This window comes from Danio rerio, chromosome 16 (genome assembly GCF_049306965.1).
Source record: "Danio rerio strain Tuebingen ecotype United States chromosome 16, GRCz12tu, whole genome shotgun sequence".
Lineage (NCBI taxonomy): Eukaryota > Metazoa > Chordata > Actinopteri > Cypriniformes > Danionidae > Danio > Danio rerio.
The window spans coordinates 36,230,929-36,252,828 of NC_133191.1; the positions used below are offsets into that span (position 1 = coordinate 36,230,929).

Genomic DNA, 21,900 nt, shown 5'->3' on the forward strand with positions numbered 1-21,900 from the left:
ATCAGGAAGAATGGAGCATCTCATTTCTCACAGGATGTGCTCTGTATTCTCGTGGTCTCCTGAATTCGTTCTTCTGAGGTAACCTGGCAAGACCGGTCTTTACAAGAACACAAGTCCATTCTTTGCATTCTTGGAATTGAGAAACAGCCAAGGTGTTCATTAGAAATCTTGAAAACCTTGATTAGTTGAATCAGCTTGGATTAGGGTTGGAGCAAAACTGTGCAGAGACCTATGCCTTACATAGTCATTCAGTGGCTCATTTTAAGAAGTTACTAGGAAAATAATGATACCTGAGGTATTATAAGAAGTCCTTAATATTGAGATCTGCAAGAGGGTCCTTGGAGGGAGGTTTTTTGGGACTCTGGGCAGCTGGACCTGGAGATAACTGAGAAAGTAAAGTGTGCATGAGGAAGTGATGTAAAAAAAATCTTTTAATCAAGAGTAAAAGTAATGGCATTTACATTGTTACAAAAACATTTCCGTTTGCTTGGTTTAAACAGAGTCAGGGGTAGAGTTAGTGTAATTTGGTTTAGGGTTGGGCAGGGTATGTGGGATTCAGTTTGGGGATGGCAAGAATGAGCAAAATTTGATTTGAGATTGGGTGGAGTAGGAAGAATTTGGTTAGATTTAGGCAGAGTGGGCTGGGTTTATTTTGGTGCTAAGCAGAATGGGCAAAATTTGGTTTGGGTTTGGGCAGAATGGTGTACGATTTAGGACGGTGTGTGCAGGATATGTTGTAGAATGGAGAAGAATGGGCAAACTTGGATTTGGAGCTGGGCAGTGTGAGTAAATATTGATTTGGGAAAGGGTAGAGTGTTGTAATTTGGTTTGTTGCTGGGCAGAGTGATTTGGTCATTTGGTTTGACATGGAGCAGGGTAATTAATATCAGTTTGGGGTTGGGCAGAGTAAGTGGAATTTTGATTCAAGATAAGGCAGTTAGGGTGGAATTTGGTTTGGGGCTGGGTATAGTGGGTGGAATATTACTTGAGAAGGGGTATAGATGAAGTAATTTGATTTGAGATTTGGCAGAGCAAATTTGTATTAGTTGCAGGGAATCATTTCAATGAGATTAGATATGTCTGTAAGTGCAATTTAATGAATGTTCTTTACTGGTGCTCCAGGAGTTCCTGTTGCTGATGGCCCTGTAAATTGCGGTCTCATCATGGGCTGGCCCATCATCACAGGCTGGGGCATTATGGGAGCTCCTGCTGCTGCTGGAGGCTGAGTAAAAATATCCATCAATCAGCGCTAATACTGGAAGTGTGAAATACCGAGACTCTTTTATCACTTTAGGAAGTGATTTCTCACCATGCCGAAGCTAGGCTGTGCCCCCATGGGTGGTGCCATTGCTCCAGGTGGGGCAGCAGCTCCTGGAGCTCCAGGGGCAGATCCAGGCTAAACACAAACAAAAACAGAACCTTGATAAAATATCAAAAACCTTTCATACATGTTTGAGAAAGAGGCAATCCCTACCATCTGAGCACCAGGTGTGCCCCAGCTAGAAAGTGCGACCTGAGGGGTCCAGTTAGCTCCTCCTGTCAGCTTTTTCTCATTCCACTGGTTGTCCCTGTCCAACACAAATAGCTGTCAGCCAATATGTGTAAATCTTTATTCTGGATTAATAAATACAGCTCCAGGGCCACACAAAGTGAACAAGAATAAATGTGCAGCAAATGAAAGGAAATCAATCAAGCTGCCGTAACCGTCCAAATGAATTACAGGTCTTGCTGAGTAATTCTTGGCTGTGAATAGACATTATGATAAGGGACCAGATTAATAGGTGTTATAAAACAAAATGGTAGGAAGAAGAATGGTACTAGAAAACATAGTGATATTTAGTTTTTTTTTTAAATAAATATTGTAATATAAAATACATAGGATTTACAGTAGTTTTATATTTACACTAGAATTACAATATCCACTCAAAAAACTGCAATTGCTGCTTGTTCAAACTACAACACAATTATTACGTTTTATTTGGACAACTTAATTGTTTTATGTTCAACCTATTTAAATTTGGAAAAGCGATTAAGTTTAAATAATCATTCTTTGTTGGGAGAACATGAAGAATTTGTGTGGAATTCAGTGTAAGATACAGACAACAATGCATTGCAACTGACTCCAAACTTACTTTTTCTGGCTTACAACTCCCAAATCTACAAGACAGAAAGGCACAAGACAAGTCTGAGCCAGATTTAATGAGCACAATAACCTTTTCAAACTCACTTAAACATTATGCCACACTTACTTCCCACCAAATTGGCAAGTGAAGAGTCCAAGTCTCCTCCAATTGGTTTGACTGGTTGGGCAGCTGCTGCGGGTACCATTGTTGGTGCCATTGCTGGTGCCATGGCCGGAACCATTGTTGGCCCAGCAGTGGGCATAAGTCCAGGTGCCAGCTGAGGGCTTGCCGCAGCCATGGGGGTCCCGCCTGTGCTCTGAGGTGTTATGGCTGGCATCAGAAGGTCTCCTAATCCATCAAACACTGGAGTTGGCACAGAGAAAAGTGGGTTAATATGGGGTCTTATTGACCTTACACTGCAAAAAAAAAGCTTTTCTTACTTTGAATTTTTGTCTTGTTTCTAGTCCAAATATCTAAAAATTCTTAAATCAAGAAACATTTTCTAGGCAGGCTAAACATATTATCTTGTTTTCAGAAATAATATGCCAATATTAAGTGAGTTTTTGCTTAAAACAAGCTAAATAATCTGCTGATGGGGAAAGAAAAATAATCTTGCTTTTCCTTTTGACATAAGATTATTTTTCTTACCCCATTGGAAGATTATTTAGCTTGTTTTAAAGAAAAACTCACTTCATTTTGGCATATTATTTCTTTAAACAGATCAATATGTTTTGCTTGTCAAGTCAATTCTTCTTGATTTAAGAATTTTTAGATATTTGGACAAGAAAAAAAGACAAAAAAATCTAAGTAAGTAAAGCATTTTTTGCAGTGCAAAACTTTTAAATAGTATTTTATTAATAAGAAAAATAACATTTGAGATCCACACATTCATCAGTCACAAGGTATTTCAAATCTAGGGGTGTTTACTACTATACATGCAATGGGAACCTGAAAACTGGCAACACAAATAAGCACATTTTTTATACACAGGATATTCCTTGCATTAAATGGATGCATTCTGTCATGCACTTAAAAAAACACACCCATACTGCAGCGCCAACTGTACAGAATCACTCAAGAGCTACTAAAACTTTAACCTAAATGTTTATTTGGTGCAGAAGTCTTGCATTTAGCTTTTTTATCTTAAAAATACTTCCTGCTAGTTTTACATATAAAACTTATAAAACTTGAAATGTACATCTATATTTAATACAAAATACTATAAACTATACAAAATAGTTTCATAAAGTAGCTAATGCATATGTTCCTTTGAATGATAGAGGCAAAATACAAGGATTCTAAATAATTTGAGGCTGTACTGTAAATAGTCTATTAGTACGTCATCAAATGATGTTTATTATAAAAAAGCATGAAAAGACTTTTGTATATTGTTACCTTGAAAAAAACTGTGATTTTGTTTTCTTTTTATTTTTAAAACTTTATTAAGACATTCAAATATACAAAAAAAAAACTTTTATTCCCATTTTAGGCATTTTAACAATGGCATTGATATTTAAAAACTTGTCTTGCTTTATCCTAAAACAAGATCCAGTCCAATGTTTACAACTGTAAACTCCTTTTATGAAAAAAATGTTTTGGTACAGACCCGACAACGTTAACACAAGTATTAATTTCATTCAGATGCAGTAGAAGATCTTGAACATGGCAAGCAAGGAAAAAATGCACAGAGAGGGATAAAAGGTGTGCAGTTGTAGAACAAACAGAACTTTAAGGCCCTGAAATACTAGGATCAAGTATCAACTAAGTCTAATTGTATTATAAACAAAATCAGGCCAAAACAAATGTTTCATTTTAGTTTGTTTCAGATATTCTTAACAGCTTCCCAAAGTGATCTGTGAAAATTTGTTGAGCTGGTAAACAACTTCAAACTCCCTTTGGTTTGTGGTGATTATGCAATATGTAGTAGGTACTGTAGGCATAGCTGTGAGGCTCTTCCTTCATGGACATAAAAAATTTCTCCAGTTCATATCTCAATATGTTGAGGTCAGGCGTTTGAGGGTAAAAAAAAAAAAGAGTAAATCAGGGCCTTCACACCTCCCAAACCCACCAGTAAAAATGGGTAAAAAAACAGTACATGCAGCAAAGCCCTGAGTTTCTCTCCCCAACTCACCAATCGCACAGCAGGAGCAAGCAATGAGCCAGATCAGAGTGCAAGGACAGAGTTATCAGAAACGAGAGAGAGATGACAGAAGAATGGGACAGATGATAAAGTTGAGAATTATAGCAAAAGAGAGAGAACACAAAATGAAAAGGAAAAGGAGAAAAAAGCAGAGGGAAAATGCATTTTATAAGCCCTGCCACATCTTGTGTATTATTTAAGAAGGTCAGATCCAGAAATGCTCATGCAGGAGGAAAGTATGCCGAGAAGCAAGCTTGAAAAAGCCACGCTGCTTTCAAGGGACACTGAAAACAGTTATGTTAAATTGGTCTTTAAATATTCAGGTTTATCTTGAGAGAATAATTTTCTGTTGAATTAGACCTCTCACCTGAAGCATCAAAGCCACCAGAGGGTGCAGTGGTGGAATTAGTGCTGTCGACCACTACTGGTGTAGAAGATACTGGTAAAGAGCCAAATGCATCAAAACCTGACTCCAACAGGTCCGCTGGGGCTGAGGATGGCACTACTGCTGGGGTTGGGGTAACTGTGGGGGCTACCGGTGAAATTAAACCTGCACAAATCAACAAACAAAGCCCAGTTAACAAATAGGAACTACATTACTGCTCATATCTGCAAGTCAAATCATTGTACTTCCTATTAGCACGCGCCTGTTATATTGTCTGCTGCATTAAATGATCTTGCTCTTGAAACCAAGATGGATCCTAACTGGCTGTCAATGTTTTATCACTCATAAACTGAAAAAAAAATACTGATTTCAATTGTTCTCTTGTGTGAGCAGTCTTAATAGGTGTGAGGTGAACTGCCATTCTTTTACGTTTATAACAATTTTTTTTATGTATTGTTGCCATTATAGTTATCATCCTTGGTTTGAATGGGCTTTAAAACAATTTATCTAATAAATAAAGCAACAGTGCACTTTGTTATACTTTAAAAAATAAAAAAATGTAATGTAAAGTGTTTATATAGCATATTTATCATGTATGGCTATACACCCAAAGCACTTCACAATCATGAGGGGGAAGGGGTCTCGCCACTCCAACAACAGTGTGCAGTATCCACTTGGATGATGTGACGGCAGCCACTGGACAGATAGTGATAAAGCCAATTTGGTAAATGGAAATTATTGGGAGGCCATGACGGTGGAGGGCCGATGGAGGGAATTTGGCCAGGAAACCGGGGTTACACCCCTACTTTTTACAAGAAGTGCCATGGAATTATTAATGCTCACACTATGCTATTCGAACCTACCCAAGCCAATTTCCTGGATAATTTGAGAAGTGTTGAGTGCTCTGAATCGGGTTCGGGTGCGGTTCACAGAAGTGTGCCAGAGCACTGTTACTTAGGCTCTAGTGTGAGTCCAAAGCGCGCCTGAGCCCGAAACTGAGGATGAGACATGACTTTTAAAGGATTGTTTTATATGGATTTAATAATCATTCTTACTGTTCAATGAACGCAAACTGTTGTAGATTGTTAAGACATAAACCCCTCACTGCACGACAGCTGCACCTACAGCAAACCTCCTAATTTCTGCAGCACAAGGACTTTATTATTGTTTATGAGCGTCAAAAGTGTCTGATCTATTCAGTGAAATATTTGACTGTGTCCCAAATGACTAAAACAATATAACTAAAGAAATCTCCACTGTGCTGAGTGAAAGCACTTACTGAACAGCGCATCAACGATGACATAAGTGTGCCCAGCCCCAAATGTAATGTGAGTGTGGGCTGTTGGGGGAGACAAGTGTAACACCCCAGAGAGGGTACACCCAGAGAGTTGGGACCTCAGTTAAACATCTCTTCTGAAACGTGACAGTGCTCACTGACAGTATGGTGTCCCCTTCACTTTACTGGGGCATTAAGACTCACACAAACCGCACGTTGAGCACCCTCTGCTGGCCTCATTATAACCAACAGCAACCGGGCTTTCTCATGTGGCCTCCCATCCAGGTACTGACCAGGCTTAGCCCTGCTTAGCTTCAGTGAGTAACCGGTCTTGGGCTGCAGGGTGATATGGCTGTGGTTCATTTAATGTAGAGTAAGATCACTGATGATATGTTATTTTAGAGTTATTTAAATACTTTAAAAACAAACAACCATTCTTTACTAATGTTATTGTCAGTAAAGAATTAAAGTTAAAAGTTGAAAAAAGAACAATTACTTTAAAGTTATTTTAACACCAATATCAATAACAACAACAATAATAAAATATTGTTTTATCATTATTTACTAATACCTGAAATGGCATTCAATTATTTGTGGGTGTGTGTGTCCTTCACTGTTCAAAAAGGAACAGCATTTCAGTAATTTAACCAAAAAGTATTGGGAGTTTTTCCCCTATCAGGATAAGTGGCCCATACCTCCGAGCAGGTCACCTGATGGAGCTCCAGGAGCAGCGGACTGGGACTCTGCAGTAGTGTCCCCAAATGTGTCTGTCCCATAGATAAATGTCCCACAGCGCAGCATGAAGGAGGAGAAGCATTAGTCAGCCTTAAAGCTGCATAAACACTGAGAGAAGGCCAGATAAAGAGAGTGAGCCGAGATCCTACAACAGTAAACATACACCCAGCTTACACACACAGACACTGACACATTCATTTATATTCAGTGTTTTTTTTCTACAGTTAGAATTAAACATGACGCCACATCATGCAAATAAATGAACTCAATTATTAAACAAATGTTTAAAAAAACGACATTTTAGAACTGCAAAACTGAATGCATACTTACCAGTTCATAAATTGACATGTCTATTGATTTAAAGAGGTCATGAAGCAAGAAATCTAAACTCCCTTGATCTTTTGATATATGAGAGGCCACTGTTATATAACAACATCTGGTCAGTTTCAGAATTCAAAACTTACTGGTTAGTCTAAAAACAGTGTATATTGAAGCCCTTTTGCCTAAACTGCAGGTAATAAAATGTGCCACTTTGTTATGTAACAGTGTGGCTAAACTCCGCCTCCTGTTTTGGAATGCATACATATAAACTCCACCTCCTGTTACTAAACAGCTATCTGTTTAGCCCTGCCCAACCAAATTCACACTAGTAGAAAGGAGAGGCAAGAGAGGCAAAGAATAAAAATATAACAAAGACAACAAGATTCTGTGCAGTATCATCGTCTTTGTGTTGCCTGCTTTCTAACCCCAACATTAGAAAAAAGGGAAAGAACCGTATTTTCAATAAAGTTTCAGACCATGCCAGTAAGAAATTGTTTCTTTGTTCATTGTACAGCAGATTTGTTTATAAAAAAGCCACTATTTGATGCAAGACTTTCAAAAGATGTTGTTATGCCAACGACACTGGATCTGACGGTAATGTCGCAAAACACAAGTATAAGGAACTCTTTTTTTTAATCACATTATCAGTGTAACCCTGCTGGTCCTACACCACCCAACTCACTACGAGCCGGGATCGAACCGGCAACCTTCCACATGGGAGTCGGTTGCTCTAACAAGGACATCGAGCATCTGTTGCTGAAGCACATCTAAAGGTCAGAGGAGTGAGGTTTACCTGCACAGCACTTCACTAGCTGGCTTCTACTACATCAGTATTGCTTTGTCTATTAATACTGTATATATTGTTTGCTTTTTTAGGAAGTATTTGTGCATTTTAATCTAAATCACTGTAGTGTACGTTTGTGAAGAATGTAGGCTATGAAAAATGCTGAAGTTTACATCGGTGGACACACATCTTTCTTGTCGCAGTAATCAAATAGGAAAAATTTTAAAGTTTAACATTTTTAACTAATCATGCCTGTGCGTGTTTCATCTTCAATCTGCCAATTCTAATCAAACAGTGTTCCAACAAGGGAGGTCTAAACAGGACAGAAAATAACTTAATACCTATAACATATGATGCTATTTGATGTAAAAACCTTTTCAACATTGTATGTCAGATGTCAGAAATCAGAACAAATAAAACTGTTCATAACCTCTTTCAACAAGCTTTGCAGAAATGTTGTGCAATCAGTTGGAAAAAAAATGATCATGACTCCCTAAGTTATTCTGCAGTGAAAGGCTTTAAATATGACAATCTCTAAGTTCATGCACTTTCTCTGTTTTTTTCAGATGAGTGTTTTGTATGGGGGAGTTTAGACACACCAAGGAGGTCCAGCACAGGTCCAGGCTCAGCTTTAGGAGGAGAGACAGGAGCAGCTGGAGCTGCTGGTGCAGGAACCACTGGAGCAACAGCTGGAGCAACAAATGAGTCTAAATGGGAAAGATTGAGAATATGACTGCTGGAATTAGCAGTTTTATTTTATTTCAATAAGTGTGATGGGCTGCTTGGAGTACAATTAATCAAGATATGGTTTAATTAGTCATAACAATAATGTTAATAATTTTAACATACTCATCAACACTGGCATCTGTTTATGTGTGATGTGGTTTACTACTACTACTTCCACAAATAGTAGTACTAATAAAATGCACTTCAGAATTATACAACTAATGTTTTGCCATTCAGTAGTTTTTTTCATGTTCTTTCTTTAATTTAATTATTACTGCTATTCTTATGAATTATATTATTATTGTTATTATGAAATGTATTCATAAATATAATAATTTCGGTTATTACTAGGGCTGCACAATTCATCGAAAAAGATCACGATCTCGATCCGACCCTACACACGATCTTAATTCAGCTTTTCTACAATTCAGCCAATTATATTTTTAAGGTCAGGAGAGAAGCAAGGCAGTCATAAAAGTCTTCATAGCAACATTGACATCTTCAAATGGCGTTAAAAGTGTCACATACTGTATTTATAAGGTATAATTCACCTAAAAATGTCATTTCTGTCTTCATGTAATGACGTATTCATGGCCGCGAATTCACACGTGAGCTGACCGCGAGCTGTTTGTTTACTACAGTGAATGCGCGCGTGCACGCATGACGATAACTTTAGTGAACACAACCTGCATAGGCTGTGAATAACAGGTTATGAAGTTGTAAATAACGTTCAGTTTGTTGCACAGAGCAATCGTTTGAGGGCCGTGCGGGAGGTTTGATTTGCATGCAAGTGCTTTTTTCTCACAGTGACTGCAGTCATGAGCCGCACTCGGAAGTGAAAGTGAAACCTGTGTGCATATCAGTTAAATGATCATATGGCATTTTAGAGTTATGATTACGACAAACATTTGATATGCTTTTTTTTTCTTTCATAGCGAACACAAAGTGTCGTGCATAAAAATAAATGTTTACTGTGTCAGTATAGCATTAGGTAGTGTTGTCGCCTTACAGCAAGAAGGTCGCTGGGTCGCTGGTTTGAACCTCAGCTCAGTTGGTGTTTCTGTGTGGAGTTTGCATGTTCTCCCTGCATTTGCGTGGGTTTCCTCCGGGTGCTCCGGTTTTCCCCACAATCCAAAGACATGCGGTACAGGTTCATTTGCGAAGGGTAAGTTGTCTGTAGTGTATGAGTGAATGTGTGAATGTGTGTGTGGATGTTTCCCAGAGATGGGTTGCGGTTGGAATGGCATCCGCTGTGTAAAAACATGCTGGATACTTAGCGGTTCACTCTGCTGTGGCGACCCCGGATTAATATAGGGACTAAGCCAACAAGAAAATGAATGAATGAATAATAGGCTTATCATATTAGCCTTTATTTTAGATTTTACAGATTACAGATTCGTGCAGCCCTAGTTATTACAAGCAATAAAGTATTTAATATTAATAATAATAAAAAATATACTTGATTTATATATTAATTATAAAAGATAATATAATAATTGACAGTAAAAATGCAAAGAGAAGAGAGTCAATCATTAGTCACTCACCGGACAAGAGATCTCCGGTTACATTGGTTTCAGGTAAAGGTGAGGGTCCACGTGAAACAGCAGGAAGATCTTCCAGACCAGAGCAAAGCCAGAAGAAATAAAGGAGTAAATGTAAGACAAGAGAAACCAGAAACACAGCAAGGACACAGAGTTGTGCGCAAACATGCACAAAGGTCACGTTCCACTATGGGGACAAACCAAGACGGAGAGGGCCAAAAAACAGGTGAAAACAAAGATGAGACTACAGTTGAAGAGACGAGACGTTGAACAGAAGAACGGGGATCAGCTCCTGTACCTGCACCAAACAGGTCTACGCTAGGTGTGCTTGCTTTGGGCTCTGTGGAGGAGCTTTGCTCAGGCATTGAATCAAACATATCTATAAACAAGGAACACAGATGCATTACGCTTCTATTCAGTGCACAACATGACAGCTTCAAGAGAGGAAACATCATTTAGACAAGAAAACATTTCGTTTTACTTGTGTTTTTTTCCTCCATCATCAGTATGAACAAGTAGCATAGAAGACTATTCAGTTAATGTCAGTGCAAACTACAGCATTCAGATTGTGAGAAAAAGCCAGAAAATGATTGATTGCAGAACAAACTGCAGTCACTGCAAATGCTGATTCTTGGAAGATTGCAGTGCAATTTTTAGAGGCCAAATGTGAATCAGTGACATTGACCACCTCTCTTGATGAACAATTCTATAAATCTTTTACTTTTTTATACATAATAACTGATAATTTAAAAATAGTACAGTATTTACACTCACTGGCCACTTTTGTTACGTACACCTGTCCAACTGCTTGTTAACAGCCAATCACATGGCAGCAGCTCAATGCATTTAGGCATGTAGACACGGTCAAGAAGATCTGCTGCAGTTCAAACCAAGTATGAGAATAAGGTGATTTAAGGGACTTTGAAAGCGGCATGGTTGTTGATGCCGGAAAGACCGGTCTGAGTAATTCAGAAACTGCTGATCTACTGGGATTTTCATGCACAACCATCTCTGTTGTGCCAGGATTTACTGAGAATGGTCAGAAAAAGACAAAATAGTGACCGGCACCTCTGTAGGCGCAAATGCGTTGTTGATGCCAGAGGTCAGAGGAGAAGGGCCAGACTGGTTCCAGCTGATAAGAAGGCAACAGTAACTCAAAAAAGCCCTCGTTACAACCGAGGTATGCCACTCCTGTCAGCTAAGAACAGGAAATTGAAACTACACAGGTTCACCAAAATTGGACAATAAAAGATTGGAAAAACATTGCCTGGTCTGATGAGTATCAATTTCTACTGTGTCATTCGGATGGTAGGGTCAGAATTTGGTGTTAACAGCATAAAAGCATCCTGCCTTGTATCAATGGTTCAGGCTGGTGATGGTGGTGTAATAGTGTGGGGGATATTTTCTTGGCACTCTTTGGGCCCAATAGTACCAATTAAGCATTGTGTCAAAGCCACAGCCTACCTGAGTATTGCTGCTGACCATGTCCATCCCTTTATGACCACAGTGTATCTATCATCTAATGGCTACTTCCAGTAGGATAACACCCATGTCATAAAGCGTGAATCATCTCAGACTGATTTCTTGAACATGATAATGAGGTCACTGTACTCAAATGGCCTCCACAGTCACCAGACCTCAATCAAATAAAGCACCTTTGAGATGTGGTGGAATTGGAGATTCGCATCATGGATGTGCAACCAACAAATCTGCAGCAACTGCATGATAATATCACGTCAATACTGACAAAAAACTCTGAGGAACATTTCCAGTACCTTGATAAATCTATGCGACGAACGATTAAGGCAGTTCTGAAAGCAAAAGTGGGTCCAACCCGGTACTAGTAAGCTGTACCTAATAAAGTGACCAGTGAGTGTACATTACAATTAAAAAAATGTTAATTTAAAAAATAAATGATTGCATAAAGTTTAAAAACCTGAAATAGAAAACATGTTTGAGTATTCATTTAATGTATACAATTTAAAGATGACAATAAAACACTGATATTAACAAAATTATATTATAATAATTTATGACAAAAAGCATGCTAGATCCATGTTTTGTATGGGAGTGTACATGTATATTTATATTCTGATCACTTTTTTTTGTGCTGAAAAGGTGGTTAAGCTCACAATTCACAAATCAGAATGACCAAAAAATAAACAGAACTCTAAATGAGAGGAATCAAACGAAGAGCATTTTAATAATGTTGGGGAACTAGCGTAGCAAGTTAATATCGTCATAATGCAGATTAAAGCAAGACAGAAGCAGAACTGCAGCGGAGACATTACCACTAAACAGGTCTAGTGTTGGCGGGGCCGCGGGCTCAGCTGTAGCAGATGCGGTGACGGTGGTGGTGGTGGAGGTGGTTGTGGTGGTGTTGGTGGCAGGAGAGAGGGTTTCAGGGGCCTCTGTTGGTGAGATAACCGGCTCGGCACTGGTAGGGGATGCTGCGGCTGCGACACTGACACTCTCTACCGGCTTCATGGCAAAGAGGTCCAGCTCTGGGGCAATACTGGCACTGCCCTCGGATGTGGCCCAGGGGTCTTTATTGGGGAGGAGTGGGGGGTGAAAATGGAATGGGGAAGGTTTGTTAAGTAACAAACACTGCAAACGGAAAAAAAGAAAACTGAAAAGCATATCACTTCAAGAGCGCTGAAGTCCAGGAAAAAAAGGGAATGAATTTTACCTTACAATTGCTTATTTTAGCACATCATTAACTGTAGTACTGCAACCACACGACTGACTAAAAAGCTGTTAAAAATTGTGATGCACCAAAATGAAACTTCTGGGCTGAAACAGACACATAATTCTTCTTTCCAAAAAGCATTATAATCAGATCTTTCAATATATAGTTCTTTAGCATTCAATAAATCTTCTGATTGTTATTTTTGTTTTGTTTTGTACTTTAAATAGTAGTCAGTAGTAGTGCTGTAATCAGCAAATGATCTGTCATGCCATATAAAAGCTTAATTTTTGCATTTTGTGATGAAATTGGCAAAATTTGAAAATGAAAACCTTGTTTCATATAAAAGTAGCAATGTAAAGTTATTGCTAGTACTGAATGTTTTCATAAACGGAAGCCACACAGACTAAAAGACTAAGAAAAGATTTAACAACCTATATTAATATCACTTAAAATACAGAAATCAATATTGTCACCCAGCCCTAGACTTATGCTAATGCATTATGCTAAACCAACTAATGCTGAACAGCCTAATTGTGCCAATGGAATTTTTTTGGATGAAACATTTTGGTGCATCCCCAGTTAAATGCATTAAATGTTTTATTTTGAATGTTTCAATTTAACTGCTACTCAACGTTTTTATATCTGAATCTTTTTTTTGTGTGAAGCGCTTTGACAATTAAGTTTTAGAGGTGCTATATAAAAGTAATGATTATTATTATTAAATAAACATTCTTGAAAAGAACATTCTATTTTGCACAGTTATACAGTTCATACCCCGGATGCTTGCTGTCAATAGATATAACATTAGCAATATAAATACCAAATTTCAGGCAAACAAAACAAGGACATACAGTCTGTGGAAGCAGAGCTCAGTTAATAATACCATATAAGCACATATTAAGTAAGATTAAATACAACCTTAACACAATATGACTCTGTAGCTGCATTTCTCTAATAAAACTAGTAACATCAGTTTTAAGTAAAGTTAGGTTAGATTATAATGTATATGTTATACCGAAAACCATAAGCTGTAAGAGAAATCAAAGTCAGATTAATTTGTGCAGCTAAATTATTAGTGAGGTTCACAAAGCAGAAAGTAAAGGGAAAACTCATTTTCTTATGCAATTTTGTTTTGTTGCATCTAAACATCCTTAAAAAATCTTAAGAAGCAACACGGCTTATTTTATTAATACCTGTCATCAGACAATATATCTAGAATTTGATATATTGTACATCTTTAAAAATATAAATTCTTCAAATCTACACTTTAAATTACTTTGTTTATCTGTATTTACTAGACTTATTAAGTACGGATTTAAGTAGAATACTTATCAATTGTGCTTAACTAGTGTTCATTTTATGTCCTGTTGTAATATTTTAAGGATGTGTGCATATTTCTACGATACAACAAGACAAAAAAAGTGATCAAAATGATTTTCTGCTTTATCCGAAGACAAATTATCAATTATGCCTGCAGGAAACATTGTACATGCTTAGGCAGGTCATGATCAAATGAACTCACTGTAACGTGGGCAAAAGCAGGGTTTCATAACTGAAGCAAAGCTAATTTAGAACCGCTTTGCATGCACTCTGTCCCATACACACACACACACAATTAAAACCGCTGATCTTAATAACTAGTGGATTTCATGTTTTCATTCATCCATACATCCATTTAAAGGCCTTATATATGGTAATCATCCACATACATTCACATCCAACACACACACACACACACAAAGATTAATGAAGAGCAGGGTGCTAAAGGATCTTGTGTATGAATGAGCACCCACCAGATCCGGCACATGCATCGGCAGCAGCAGCTGGAGCAAAACCCTCGCTTGGACCATCGCCAGGAGAGGGGGCAAATGCATCTGGACCAAACCAAAACCAGACCAACACAACCCAGCAGAGAAAAAGAAACAGGGAGATGAAGAGGCAAAGATTTCAATGTAAGTGCTTACAGGTGAACAGAAACACTCTATACAACCCAAGCAGCTTGGGTTATATACAGTTCATTTCAATGTGTCCACAAACACTAAGGAGGATGAGCCTGTCAACGCCAGCATGACCAACAAAAGTGTTTGGTTTTACGAGCATGGCTTCTGCTAACTAATGCTGGGTAATGTTGAATTTTGTGGTTTTTAACATTGTAAAACCCATCAAGACTCGTTATTGTGATACTGAGAAAGAAAAAAACAAGCTTGGGGTGTTTTAATGTAATAAATGTTGATTTAATTAGAGCAATATTAAATCAACAGACTGCACAGCGGTGCAAAACAAGGTGTATGACTCAGAATTGATATCGTCTTTAATAGAAGTGAACTATTTCTGTGCAAGGCACCCATCACATTTGATTCAAGCTGGACTGATGTTTCCTGCCATTGACCTTGTACCATCAAGATAAGTTCACAGTGAAATGTCTGCTTTAAGAACCGTAATTACTGAAAAGCATCCATGCTAGCAAGCTTATCTCAAGCTAATTCTAAGCAATACTCTGTCAATTTGCCTTTGGTTAAACTTTCATGCTTGTATTTATAACATTTGATTGAACTAATTAGGTTTAACTTACGTAATAGTTTACATGTACACAACAGAAATACACAAAAAGTTTCTTAACGATTCAAAATATGTACTTAAATCTTCAGTTATTGACAGGTTGTACCCATACCTTGCTTAAATGTCAAAATGTGCCATCTGAGTGACTTCAAACAAAACTAGTAACAATCCATGTACCCAAAGTGACCATTTGCCAAGCAGTGATTTACAATTCAATTCATGGAATTTCCCAGGATTGCGAACCTTGAGAGGACCTGACTGACCTCCAAACAGATCCATATCTGAGGTGGTGGCAGTGGAGGTGGGCACTGGCAGCGAGGCAGCAGCTGGGGCAGAGATGGCATCAGCTGCTGGTTCAGTAGCAGCGGCTGCAGAGGCAGATTCAGCCTCAGAGAGTGGCGCTTCAGAGCTAGCAGAGGCAGGAGCGGCCAGAGAGTCTGCAGCCAAACCACAGCATTCAAAATGACAGAGGAGCAGCAGAGAGAGAGAGAGAGAGAGAGAGAGAGAGAGAGAGAGAGAGAGAGAGAGAGAGAGAGAGAGAGAGAGAGAAAGAGAGAGAGAGAGAGAGAGAGAGAGAGAGAGAGAGAAACCAGAAGAGATGCAGACAGAATGAAGAAAGCTCAAGAGGAGAGGCTTTAGCAATATGACTGAATCAAGCTACAGCTGGATAAAAAGAGAATTTCAACAACAGAATGCTTGTGGAAATTCTCCCTTCAAAGTTTAAAACGATTTTAAAAGTTTAAAGCTTAAAGTTTTTAGAGTCTTTAAATGGACAAATGTTAGATTACAATGAGTTTTGCATTCTCAAAAAGCATGTTGTTTCCCTAAAAAACTTTGCATTCACTGGCAAAAGATTTGGATTCTACAATGAATGCAGTCACTCCATTCTACTGATATTTATCAAGTTCACCAGCAAAACTATATGTAAAGTGTCTATGAAATTATATGAAATATAGTTTTACCTCCCTCTCAATATTATTTTTATCACAATAGTTTTCCATGAAAAAGGTAGCTAGAGAAATGCGACGTGAACGTGCAGAACAAAACAGGCAGGTATAAAAAGATTTATTTGGATTTTGAGATTTTTGAATTTGGACATGAGCCCTTTTTAGGGCTTGCAAACTGGATTGGCATGTTAAAGTGTATGGATGCAAAAAATCCTCTCTACTCACCACCACCAAGCAGATCTGAAAGCAAAGCCGAAAAACACCCAGGAAGAAATGGAGCGTCATGAGGAAGAAAAGAGGAACAGTGTATTAGAGGTAAACAGATGTTTGATTCCTCCCCAGGATCAGCAGCTCCCGCTTGGAGATTTTTTTCTTTTAAAGCAATTGCAGTTTACAACTGGGGCTTGACAAGCTTGGGCAAAACAGCGGAGAGGAAAGGACACGTCCCATTAGTCTGTCATTATAACTCATTAGAAAGCACACTCAATACATACTCCCCTAACTGGCCTAATTTTGGTAGAAAAATGGTTCTTGCAAGGATGGCCAATGAATCAACCAATAAATTATGATGACGAGGATTATAAACACACAGATAACAACCTAAAGCCCAAATATTGTGTCTTCTGTTTGTGTGTGTCTGTGTGTGTGTGTGGGTGTGTATGTATGTGTGCATGTGTGTGTGCTAAGATCTTCATTCATTCATTTTCCTTCGACTTAGTCCCCTATTTATCAGGCGTCACAACATCGGATTGAACCGCTAACTATTCCAGCATATGGTTTACGCAGCGGATGCCCTTCCATCTGCAACCCAGAACTGGGAAACACCCAAACACTCTCACATCCACACACACACACTCATAAACTAAGGCCAATTTTTTTTTTTACCCAATTCAAGAGCATTTTTTTGGATTGTGGGGAAACCGGAGCACCTGGAGGAAACCCACGCAAACACAGGGAGAACATGCACACTCCACACACATGCCAATTGGACTCGAATCAGCAACCTTCTTGATGTGAGGCGACAGTGCAAACCACTGCAAAGATCTTTACCAAAGCAATAAGGCTTTGGTTGGTCGCTAAAAAGTGTGATCAACAACTGTTTGTCATCCAAATTCAAATATTGAATGCAGCAAAGCTATTTTTATTTTAGAAGTTCATTACATTCACAGTCGTATTGTGTTTCGCTTCAGCATCTGTGATGCAAGTCATTTATTAAATAAGAAAAACAGCACACAGTGGTTTCTCCTACAGCAGCAAATTTCATTTCAACTTCCACTTTAGAAAGTGACTCATTGGACAGAAACGGTTCTTAATTTGCAAATGTTTTATGCAATATTCCAGTTTTGCACATGAAACATAGCTGGTGGTGACCCTGCAGAATCAAATAACCTTAGCTCACCTCCCCATGATGCAGTGGGAGCTGCTGAAACACCTGCAGTTGGAGCCAACAGATCAAAATCCACCAGATCATTAAAGCCGCTGCTGTAAAGAGAAAACAACAACATAAAGTTATGCACATAAAGAAAGCTCTTGTTTTTATGCATGTATTATATCATTTTTTAACATACTTGATGGTGGTTTTGGCCGGTGCTGCTTTTGTGGGCTCTGATGCTGCGGGCTCAGTAACTGCAGCACTGGGCTCTGCGCTTTTTGCAGGGGTACCAGCAGGTGTGCCATTATTTGTTGGAGATCCTTTCTATATGTGAAATGATGCATTTAAAGTTAATTTATAATACAATTACATGGATACAGGCTCATAACAGTGTATAGTATTATGTTACCATTCACTATAGATTGAGAGCAAAAATGAAAAAAAAAAAAAAAAACTTTGTATTTTTATTTGACTGGAATCCATTTGATTGATGAAATACTAACAGTAAACACTAAAATGTAATCAATAAAACTAACTGTTCTTTTGAAGTCTGTATAGATCAATGCTGAAAGAACATAAATAAACACAAAAATATTAGGTAGCAGAACAGTTTTCTACATTGATATAAAAGACGTGTTTCTTCAATACAAAATATTAAAATTATTTCTAAATGATCATGGGATACCGATACCTTCTAAAAATTCAACTTCGCCATCACAGTAACAAATCCCATTTTAAAAGAATAAAATGGGGAAAACTATTAAAACTATTGCTTTCGCGGTAATTTAAATCAAATAAATACTGTGCGCAGTTTAAGAAAGAGAGACTTGAAAAAAATTAATTAACATAAATTTATTCTTACCAACCTAAAACTTGAATGAAAATTTTACACAGCATAATTAAACATTAAAATCTGTAGTTTCAAACTACTCACCTTAGTTGGTGACCTGGTGGTGGAAAAAGTAAAGACTATGAATACCGTTTGAAATAACTGAGAAATGATCATACTCCAAAGTTAAATGCTGAAAGTGTTAAAATTCATGGCATGGGGGATAGTTTTCAAACAGCAAGCAGGCATTATGCAATAATTGAAAACAAAACACTACTGTACTGCAACTCTTTTCAAGGTTTTCTAGAAAGTATAAACAACCCAAAGTAAATCTAAGTTATACAATTCCAAATTATTATTTAAAATTCATTTAATATCCACATCTGGCATGCATTGGGAAACATGAGGTATTCAGTTACAATGCAAGTCGCATGACATGGAAATGAAAAGAACCTAAAATCGATCAATTCATTTTGAGCAATCGATCAATTCTGGGCTGCCACTGTTATTACGTTAAGTTCAGTCTGGTTCAGTTCGCACAGAGGGAACTTAATTATAAAACTTGACCACAAAGAATCCATTCTATAGAAAGAGGGAACACGTCAGCATTTTAAAATGCTGAAAATAAAAAGTTCAACCATCAGTCTATAGAACTGCGAACACCACAAAGATGACAAAACCACCATTACAGTACACAAATATAATCATGTTCACATACAAGTGAATTCTGACAAACGTTATTTAAAAATACTTACTCATCACTGTTAAAATAAGGAAAGGAGGAACAATATTACTCTTAATAATAAAAGTAGACATTTATTAACAGTAGACAACAGAGACTTCATTTATCACCCAATGCTATTTAATAGACTTTAACAACTTACACTTTTTTCCCCTCGAGCGTGTTAAGATGTGTCTCCAGAGATTCCAGAAGACTCTCAGGGGCCTACAAAGTCACAAAACAATGCATTGTTTAAGCGACCTACCAAAGAGGACACAATGTTTCAGAATGAAGACAAGCTGCTCATTTTAAATAAAGACATCTAGAGGAAAAAACAGATCACTCTAGTAGAGACTAGAGAGTCTATCTAAAAACAACTAATGTTCAATAAATGTAAATATATACCAGTTCATTATTACTAACACTTTAGACTTTAGAATTTACAACAAAAAAAAGTGTATTTTTTTCTTAATAAACTCTTACTCCTTATTGTTGGTAAGGCTGTAGTGGATATGAGCTATGAGGATTAAACAATCTAAATGACTCTCATGCATTAAATGTGCTTTTTAAAGTACGAATGGACATATGCTAGTAATATGCATGCCGATAAGAAATTGTATAAATATTCTCAGATCCAAAGTGTTACCAACTCGTTTAGGTAAGGTTTTTAAAGAGTTCTCCCCACTGGTTTGGATGCAGAGCACAATGCTTTAGTCTCAGTGGGGCCCACAATGCACTGCAGCAAGCTCACTCATGCATTCAGGCACAACAGAGAGATTCAGAGCACAATATTGGTTAGACATGCCACATAATCGCAGGTGGGTGTACCTCATGGGTAAAAAATGTCATGCAGTTACAGCTAAATAGGCCAAACAAATCAAAAATACTCAAAATTATGGGCAAATTTAAGAGACTATTCGAAAACTCTTTCAAAATATTCTCACAATAATATTTTGCAACATTACTCAAACAGTGACATCTAGCTCATTGATTTCAGCAAAACATTGATTTGTATTTGTCTGATTGATTTGGTTCGATATAACACGTATTAAAAAATAAATCTGTTTCCCAGTTAGTGCATCTGACCAATCAGAATCATGTTCTCTAAAAGATTATGAATATACATGACATGTCTTAAGCTGTTAATCAATATAGTGTGTGATAATACACACAGTAATTCCTGCAGTGGCAGTTAAACCAATCCTTCAGGGCAATTACACCAGGGTCCTATCAGAAAGATTAGTGGCTCTGAGAATTGGGAATTGAGCTGAAGCGCTGGTCAAAAACAACATTACACAAAACCTCAGGCGAACCCTCACCATTCTTCATCTCTTCTTCAATTCTCTCGGTTTTATACACACACTTACACACTCATAATGAAGATTAATTTGCATGCAATTAGTCCATTAATAACTATTTGCTCATCAACGTAGAAAACAGTGACCCTTAAACTGTTTGCTGTTAAAATGTGTGCAGTTAAATCTTATAAAATACTCTAGTGCTTCTTTAGCTTGTTTGAAAAATGTTTGGTGTGACTCAAATACTTAACAGAGTGATTTAAAACATTCTAATTACAGTGAGAGTTGCATCAAGTCTGAGATTAATGAATAGAAACAAGGAAATTCTTTATTTAAACTCATATTTCAGCATGCGTTCATCATGAAGAGTCTGCAATTTAACAATTCTGTTTGGTGGTGTATACTGCAATATGCACAACTATGCAAGGATTTATGATTTATCAACTTGCAAAATGCAGGTATCAATTTACTTGAAGAGATAGTTCAACCAAAACTGAAATTTCTGTCATCGTTGACTCACCCTTTAATGTTTACAAATCTATTTGAGTTGTTAAGAACAAAATAAGCTATTTTGAAAAATTTTGGAAATGATAACTTCCATTGAATTCAATAGTATTTGTTTTTCTTACTATGAACGTCAATAGTTACAAATGTCTTCTTTTTTTGTCTTAGTGTCTAACGTTCTTCAAAATGTCTTTTGTGTTTGACAAAAAAAAGACACCCATAAACATTTGAAATCACTTGACGGTGAGTACATAGTGAGCATTTTTTTTATTTTGGGTTAAACTATCTCTTTGAGTCCTTTAAATAGCATTTAAGTGAAAAACAAGAAATAAATGGTGTGAGAGCATTAATACATCCTGTGGAAATGAATCAAATTTGTTGAGTTACATGGCTATGCATCCCAGGCCAAACCCCAATTACAACCACTGCCAAAACCAGTACCCAGGCAGTCATGCACGTCTCCCTCCAGCTCGTCCTGAACTCCGCAGCTGATCCAGAGTATCTGTAAAAGGCAACCATCCTGCCCTGACATGACGCACAGCATGCTTTCAGAGCAAGCCTCCCTGTTTCTGCCAGCATGAAAAACTCTCCTAATGTCATAACAGAGCTTCCACAACCATACCGTGTCGAATATAACTATGCTTTCAAAAGGTGTTGGCATTTTCCATGAATGAAGAACAAAAACACTGTCTTTTTAAAAAGAAATTAAACAATTACAATAGCAAAAGTTTAAAAGTATTCATAATAAAACTTTCTATTTCATAGTTTCATATATAATATTAAACTGCTTTAACACAAACTGTAATGAACAGCAGTTGACATGTCAACTAGAACGAGAAGCAAGACATTTAAAAGTTAATAATAACTTAATTATGAGTTTATACACCCAGTAGGCTCACAATGTCATAAGACGTTAATATTAGGTGAGATTTAGGTCTTGACGTCATGTA

General features: G+C 37.5%; 1 protein-coding gene across 11 annotated transcripts in view; it reads right to left on the reverse strand.

Annotated features, from left to right (window-relative positions):
* The window catches only part of snap91a (synaptosome associated protein 91a), a 54,243-nt gene that overhangs the window by 2,075 nt on the left and 30,268 nt on the right, over positions 1-21,900 (reverse strand). The window contains exons 9-27 of one of the 11 annotated variants that reach the window (XM_005158377.6): positions 19,312-19,373; positions 18,533-18,545; positions 17,795-17,922; positions 17,626-17,708; positions 16,452-16,466; positions 15,543-15,716; positions 14,514-14,594; positions 12,323-12,577; positions 10,330-10,410; positions 10,035-10,103; positions 8,364-8,471; positions 6,620-6,691; positions 4,631-4,813; positions 2,250-2,471; positions 2,133-2,157; positions 1,475-1,568; positions 1,310-1,396; positions 1,112-1,222; positions 291-385 (exon numbers count right to left, since the gene is read on the reverse strand). In XM_005158377.6, the coding sequence (XP_005158434.4) occupies positions 299-385; positions 1,112-1,222; positions 1,310-1,396; positions 1,475-1,568; positions 2,133-2,157; positions 2,250-2,471; positions 4,631-4,813; positions 6,620-6,691; positions 8,364-8,471; positions 10,035-10,103; positions 10,330-10,410; positions 12,323-12,577; positions 14,514-14,594; positions 15,543-15,716; positions 16,452-16,466; positions 17,626-17,708; positions 17,795-17,922; positions 18,533-18,545; positions 19,312-19,373 (1,950 nt within the window). In that variant the 3' untranslated portion in view covers positions 291-298. Of the gene's footprint in view, positions 1-290; positions 386-1,111; positions 1,223-1,309; positions 1,397-1,474; positions 1,569-2,132; positions 2,158-2,249; positions 2,487-4,630; positions 4,814-6,619; positions 6,768-8,363; positions 8,472-10,034; positions 10,104-10,329; positions 10,411-12,322; positions 12,578-14,513; positions 14,595-15,542; positions 15,717-16,451; positions 16,467-17,625; positions 17,709-17,794; positions 17,923-18,532; positions 19,189-19,298; positions 19,374-21,900 lie in introns of those variants that run through there. The other 10 variants (XM_688661.11, XR_012392211.1, XM_073926192.1 and 7 more) reach the window with 10 other exon arrangements.